General features: G+C 45.3%; 1 protein-coding gene across 1 annotated transcript; it reads right to left on the reverse strand.

The window, feature by feature from the left end:
* Positions 1–596: 596 nt before the first annotated feature.
* Positions 597–6,494, reverse strand: PKMYT1 (protein kinase, membrane associated tyrosine/threonine 1; the record flags this gene model as incomplete). The annotated part of the gene is given in 9 exon segments (XM_083580267.1): positions 597–1,348; positions 1,724–1,822; positions 2,641–2,897; positions 3,833–4,005; positions 4,194–4,300; positions 4,488–4,978; positions 5,919–6,289; positions 6,438–6,476; positions 6,479–6,494. Coding segments are annotated over 9 exon segments (1,797 nt in total). The 3' UTR covers positions 597–1,104.
* Positions 6,495–7,645: the final 1,151 nt, after the last annotated feature.

Below are 7,645 nucleotides of genomic sequence, written 5' to 3' on the forward strand. Positions count from 1 at the left end.
CTGGATCTGTGTGTTTTTACTCTAAGCTTTAATTCAATATTGGTTTTTGCAGGGATCTGTTTTATTACTATTGGATCCAACTTTCACAGATGACTTTGAAAAGAATAGTTTTGGATGCTTTCTGTCTGGTGGGGAATAGTGTCTGTAGCAGTCTCATTCCAAATGCCCCTGCCCCTGCCCCTGCAGTCCCAAAAAAGTTAACCCCCTGCACTAGATAGTGTGAATAAGCAAGATTTGGATTCTAAAGTATATCTTCAAGACCTGTCCAGCTCACACCCACTATTTATTCAGCTGTTTCTCTGAGGCTTCAGCAAAAAAACAGCCTGTACTTTCAGGATTTCTTTTTCTTTCAAACTTTTAATATTAATAATAATAATAAAAAAATTAATTTATATCCCGCCCTCCCCAACCAAAGCCGGGCTCAGAGTGGCTAACAGTAAAATAATACAGCATTCTAAAATCAATTCATTCTAAAATCAGTTCAAATCAAATTGATATAATTTCCTTGTGTGGCGATTTGCAACTTCATCTCTCACTGTTCTTTTGTCAGAATGGTGTTCTAACTTGATTAATATTTCAAGTCAAAAAACACAAAATTCAAGGGAAAGTTGAAAATGCTTTTATTGTCAAGTCTTACAGCTGCCACCTTTGCAAAACCCTAGTATGAAAGGGAGTTTATATTCCCCATTCCCCAAGCCAGTTCCCACAAATGGCAACACATTCCTAGCACACAAATATTAGAAGACAAAACTTTAAAAGAAAATATAGATTCCACCCTCATTCCCCATATAAAACAATTTTCCCCTCAAGTGACCTCTGACAATACACCCTATTTTCTACTGCCTGCCAGCAGATACCAGTCTAAATTTTGGAATACAAGAATATGCATCTCAGAAGCATCATCATCAGAGGGCTCAAGCAGAGAAGTTATGCACAGGGAAGCAACCCTAGAAATCCTGCCTCCCTTTTGCTAAACTTAGCTCTATGTCACAGCCCAGCCCCACTGAGCATACTGGCCAAGTGTGCAATATCAATGGGAGGGGTTTCCTCCCTTCACCCAGTAAGGGCCTATGCAAGCCAGTAAGTAAAGAAAAGAAGTTCCTCTCAGCTCTGGCACTTCTGCTCAGATGCTATGGAGTCTTCAAACAAGCTCAGCAAGTTTTTTGGCTCAAAAGTAGAGCACTGCTTTGAGCACTGGGGAACAAGTGACTCCCATTCATCCTCATCTTCAAAAGCTAGTGTGCGGCGCAAGCTGTTCGCATTCAGAGAGCCTGATGTGGCATGTCTGCTATTGGGGGACTCTGGGCTGATGTGGCTGAGGTTAGGGCTGCCTTGGAGTACCAAAGACCTGTGGGTGACCAAACAGAAAAAGACAGGTGATAAAAATAAGGTGTTGGGTGCTGCATCAGGACCTCCTATCTGAGATATAGTTCAGCACTGGGAAAGACAACATACTCTAGATCACAACTTCGCAGCAAAATATTCTGATAAATATGCATGGTTCAAACCATTGCACCCTCTACAGTGCCAAAGGTGGAAGATACCTTTTGAGAAGCTAAAAGTTATTAACAACTAAAAGACATTAACAAGTCTGCACATTTCTCTGAACCCTCCGCTTACATGCAGAATCAAAGAATTGCAAGGGACCACAAGGAGTTGTTGGAAAACCTCAAGCAGCTCTGCTGTTGTCTCCCCTACAGCTACCCCTTGACCATCAGCTCACCTGTTCTTCCTGCCACCAGTTTGCTGGGGTGAGGGGTGCCGTGGCGTGGAGGTGTTTCCTGCACAAGGGCAGATGCTCAGCAGAGGAGAACCAGGTTGTCTGGAAGAGAAGCAGCAATCTGAAGTTACCTATGCTTTCAAGCATTCATTTTAATATCATCAGGCTAGTAGGAGTCAAACAGAATTCAGATGTGTGACAGAGGTGGTAGTGGGGAATCCAGACTAGCTTCCTGTAGTGAAAGAGAGCGCACATGTGCTTGAACAGATGACCTGCCGCAGCTCACATTCAGAAGGGAAGCTGGACAGCCACTTGCTCTCCTACCTTTTAGAGGCTGGAGACTTGTTTTCTCTCTACATGCATAACAGGAACCATTCTTCCCATGCTTAATAGAAAAAATAGTATCATTCTTGACCACCTGCCGTTGATAAGGTGAGCTTTATGCAGAAGCTGGTGCAAAGAAAAAAACCTGAAGGATTTGGGGATGTTCATTATTTTAGGAAAGGAGATTGAGAGTTTGGCCTGTTTAGTTTAGCTTTAAAAAAAAGGCTGATGGGGAGGACATGATTGCGCTACAGAACATCAGAGGGATTGGCACTGTGTAACAAACTAAATTTAGATTTAAAAAACCCCAAAACAAACATTTTCTCAAGAGAATAGTGAATGGAATTTGCTTCACATTACAGATCTAACTCATTGAGCCCTCCCTGGCCCAGGTCAGACTGGCTAGCAATCCTGGATATTTGAGTGGATGTCTATTAGCCTTCCCAGCCAGACAGACAAATCACTTGCTTCAGACATCTGGATTGGTCTACCACACTGTTTTCTCTGATGGGGGGCACCTTGCGCACATGTACTCTCTACTTCCAACCTGTTACTGTCTGAAAGTAGGAGCGGTCCTATCTTCTTCTTCTACTTACTTGTCAGAAGACTGCAGCTCAGGGCAAGTGTGGTTATGTCGCCCAACTGTCTCCGTTAGTTCAAAGACATCCTCACCAAGGCTCTCTTCGGCATCCTCTTCCTCCTCACCCCAACCACTAGAGAGGCTGCTGTCTTCTGGGGGAAGGACAAGGGGCGAATTTGGGGGGGTGACTGGAATATTCCGATGCCAAAACAGTAGCCAGTGAACCGGGCTGCTCACAGACCCCCAGAGCCACTGCATGAATCTGAAGAGGATCTGAAATAAACAGATGGGGAGAATTCACACATTTAGAAAGCAATCAATGGAGTAATAACATGCTGGCATTAAGATAAAGGTAAAGGACTCCTGGACGGTTAAGTCCATTCAAAGGTGACTATGAGGTGAAGAAGAGTTTGGACTTGATATCCCGCCTTTCACTCCCCTTAAGGAGTCTCAAAATGGCTAACAATCTCCTTTCCCTTCCTCCCCCACAACAAACACTCTGTGAGGTGAGTGAGGCTGAGAGACTTCAGAGAAGTGTGACTAGCCTAAGGTCACCCAGCAGCTGCATGTGGAGGAGTGGGGAAGCAAACCTGGTTCACCAGATTATGAGTCAACCGCTCTTAACCACTACATCACGCTGGCTCCTCTCACTTTTCAGGCCAAGGGAGCTGGCGTTTGTCTACAGACAGCTTTCAGGGTCATGTGGCCAGCATGACTAAACCGCTTCTGGTGCAATGGAATACCATGGCGAGTGCCAGAGCGCATGGAAGCACCGTAAGAAAGCAATTGATGGGGCACAGCATGCTGGCATGAGGCACTTCCCAAATCTGGCAACAGATACTCTCCCTACTGCAAACTGGAGGCTAGGGCACCAGAAAAGGTCTCCAGCCCTTTGCTGTCAGTCAGTGCTGCTCTTGCAACTGGGTACATAAAACATCACAAAACAAAGACACACCCTCAACTAGGCCGGCAAACCCCACCCCAAAGGCATTTAGGCTGAGCAACACATGGAACTAGCTCAGTGTGATTCACCCATAAATAACTGATAGGCTGTTTTCTGATAAGGATGCCTTTGTCCAGAACAACAAAAAAGGGGCGCAAAGCAGTGGCATAGTTCTAGGAAGATGATTTGGTAATGCTGTGGAGAGTGCGCTCAAGGAGAACTGCAGATTAGCATTGTGAGTATCTCTGGCCAGGGCCTTGATCACCTTGCACATGGAAACTCCTTGCTGGATCCCAGACTGTGCCAGCAGCATCAGCTTCCGCCACCTCCCTGTCTTCTGCATGAGGCTGGAACCAAGCAGCGTCTCCACCGAGGGCCGGAGCAGATGGTTGGGTTCCAACATGGCAACTAGGAGAGTCCGCAACTCAGCAGAGAGATCTGGGAAGGGCAAGAATATTCCACTGCTTACTTTGCTTTCTGCAATATATTGAATTTCACATGCCACCAGCTCTTTCCCCAGACCCTCCTAGTTTTGACAGCCACTTTGCCTCCTTCCATGAGGATTAGCGGTTGAGCTGGCATACGCAAGTGCTGCATGCAGAAATGTTCCCTTTGTTTCTGCTCACCTGCAGTGAACTCAGGGGGCATATAGCCCTGTCTCAGTTGTTGCCAACCTTCACCTCCATTAGGAAGCTCCATATTGCAAGCAATCTCTAAGATGGTTATGCCTAGGCTGGAAGGACAGAAGCACACAGATGAAGTAAGAGGAGCAGCACAACATTGCTTATCTGTAGTGCTAATTTGAACCCCGCAACAAGTTAAATTTTGAGGCAGGGGAGCAAAAGCCACAACTTGTGAAGCTGCTGGCTATCTCAGGCACTGGAAATATTAGCATCCCTACTTCCCATCTCATCCCACACCTGAAGATGTCAGCAGCCTTGGTGTATTCCCCACGGAGCAGCTCAGGTGCCATGTAGCGGGGATCGCCTTCTTGAGCATCATTCAGATCCCTAGAGTCCAACTCCAGCATAAGCCCAAAGTCACCTAGCTTGCAGACATTGCTGGACGAGAGGAAGATGTTAGCTGGCTTGACATCCATGTGTAAAAGGTTGCGGTCATGTAAGTGACGCAGTCCCTGCAGTAAGTCCCAGAGGAACGCTCGCACTTGCCATTCGGGCAGTGGTCCATACTCCTCACAATACTGTAACAGGTTGTTTGGGCACAACTCCGTCTGTATGTAGAGCTGCCCACGCTCTTCCCAGGCCTGTACGAAGCTCACACAGTTGGGATGGTGCCCCACGCGCTCGTGCTTGCGCACCTCAGCCAGTTTGCGCTGCCTATCACTCTCACCTCGGAATGGCTCCACAGAACGCTTCACAGCATATAGCTGTCCATCTTCCCTACAGCGCACCTGTAGGGAAGATGAAACAAGTTATTACATCCTGTAGACTGAAGAGGATCCTGGCCCTTCCATGCAAGAACTCCCAGCACAAGGGGTGTTCAGGAACTGTGAGTGGTAAGCTTGCCAAGAACATTCAGATTTTGTGATGAGAAATTATATTCATGTCACATTGTCATAAAATCACCCAGCAAAGAAATAAGAACAAAGCCTGCACAATTAGCATTCGTTCTGCATTCATCCTGATTTACTTGTGGGGTGTTTATAAATCATTCTGTTAGTCATTTGTTCATCCTGCACTCTTCAATGCATTCTCCCATCACTTTCCAAATTGCAAAAAGCATGCTTCTTTTTTAAAGTTGATTTGTTGCACTAAGGGGACAGAGCCCTTTAACTGCACAGACCTAATGTTGTAGCATGCACTTAAATCCTTCTCCCAAAATCTGGAGGCATCCGCAGTGTGGGGCTGTGTATTTAAGACAATGCATTGTAGTCAGCACCCTACTTCCTACAGTATGGCCTGCCAGATTCCTCCTGGAAGCCCACAAGCAGGGCATGGTGGCAACAGCCCCCTTCCACAGTCACCACCTCTGAACATGGAAGTCTCATTTTAATGTAATCCACTGATAGGCAGATCTTCCATGTATTTGTCTAATTCATTTTCAAAGCCATCTAACCAGTGGTCACCACCACAAACTGTGAGGGGGGGGGAATCTTAATTATGCCTTGCGTGAATTCATTTCTTCCACACAGACTGTGTCCATACCTTATATTTAAAGAGCATTGCTTCCCATAAAGAATTCTGGGAACTGGAACTCATCTCACAGAGCCGCATTTCACAGTACGCTTAACAAACTATAGTTCATGGGAATATTTTGGGGAAGAAATGTATTTTAAATGGCTAGTGTAGATGTGTCCCAAGAGATTAGTAGCCTGTCTGCTACTGCCTTACCTTGTACACTTCACCAAAAGACCCTCTGCCAAGACGGCTTAGCTGCTGGAAACACTGCCTGAAAAACAGCTCTCTTTTGGAAGCATCATACAGGTGACTACGCAGGGGTGTCTGTTTCCTCTGTGCGCCATGGAAGGAAACACTGTGTGGCTGGAGCTTGGTCCACGGTTGCTGCCGGCGGTCAGAGAAAATCCTGCTCACAGTGAGTGAGCTCTTGTGGCGTGGGCGTGGTGGGAGGGTATAGCTGAGTGGCTTACGAGCTCTCTTGGCTGAAAAACTGCTTTCTGCTTCCCGGAAGAAGGCAGGCACTGGAAGAGGAGTGTGACTCATCTGGGACTCAGCCCCTCCATAGTCAAGAGGTAGTGGCATGTCTGAAAGCAGAATGCATAGTTATTGAAATTACATTATCATTTCCTCAATGATTCAAAGTTGCAGTCAGCGAGTCTTTTGTGTTGGGCTGCTAAGGCACATTTAAAATTCACTAACCAAGAAAAAGGTAAATATTTACAGTTTGCTGACCTGAAGAGACTGATAGTAGAGTCTCAAGTGATGGGGAAGAAGCCTCCCCACATGCATAGCCCAAAGGATAAACTGCAAGAACAGGAGGATACATTCAATTTTAATACAGTATTTCACTGTATGCAACAATGATGTTCAGAAGCCCTGGAACCTGAAAAGCATTCTAACTCCCACTATTCATTTTTACATTCCAGTTCTGGGACCACAAGCCCAGAGCTGTATCTTTATGTACCTTCGTAGCTTGTATTCACAGCAGGAAGGGACGTGTTTATTTTTGTCTTTTGCAAAAACAAAAGCAACCACCCATTTTAAGGTTCTGTCTATCAGGCAGAGGCTTCAATAACTCATGCCTCCCAATCAGTTCCTAGAATTCCATCTTAGAAGATCAATGCCCTGTGGGCTGCTGTCTCCAGGCTCTGGCCATTTGGGACGCATTTTAGGTTAAGATGCCTTTCATCCATCTACTGCAACTGTCCTGGAACCATCAGTAATTGTGATGGAGTTTGTAATAGCCTTAGTGATTCCTGATAAATCATGTGACAGTCAGATGAAACTGACAAGTCTGGGATCAGAATCTTTAGAGGCACTCAAAGGAAAACAAACAAAGCAGTCAGCAGAGTCACAAAGAAAAAAACACTAAGTGGAGCACTAACAGGAAGATATGAAGAGTTTCAAAGTATCGATTCACACAAGGAATTCATATTTACATTATCTATCATAAGCTGCTTAAATGTCTATGCGAACAGCAGAGCAGTTGGATACAAACCTATACACAATTTCCTTTGAGGAAGCCATACTGAACACTGAGAGATTTTAAAATTAAGACTGCCCTGTGCATCTTCAAAATAAATAGGGCATTACATTAAAATATTGCTGTATTTCTAACCCGCATGTGTGGGTTTTTTTCTCTTTCCTTAGGTAGACTAATGATGATGATGATGATGATGATGATGATGATGATGATACAGTTGGGCTGTCCTTACCTCAGTCCCAGGTGTGTGCAACCAGAGATGGTAATAACACAACAGGAGGCCAAACAGATGAGAACAAATATTCTGTTTCCAACACCAGGCAGCCAGGTCACAACCTTGTCATGAGGGTGATGGCCATTTCCTGTTTTTCTCTAGAAACACATGGTACTCACAGGTACACTGCCTCTAAAAATGGAGGTTCCATTTAGCTACCAGATGCCTATATGGCGTCCACAT

The sequence above is a fragment of the Podarcis filfolensis genome (assembly GCF_964270895.1).
Source record: "Podarcis filfolensis genome assembly, chromosome: 13".
Lineage (NCBI taxonomy): Eukaryota > Metazoa > Chordata > Lepidosauria > Squamata > Lacertidae > Podarcis > Podarcis filfolensis.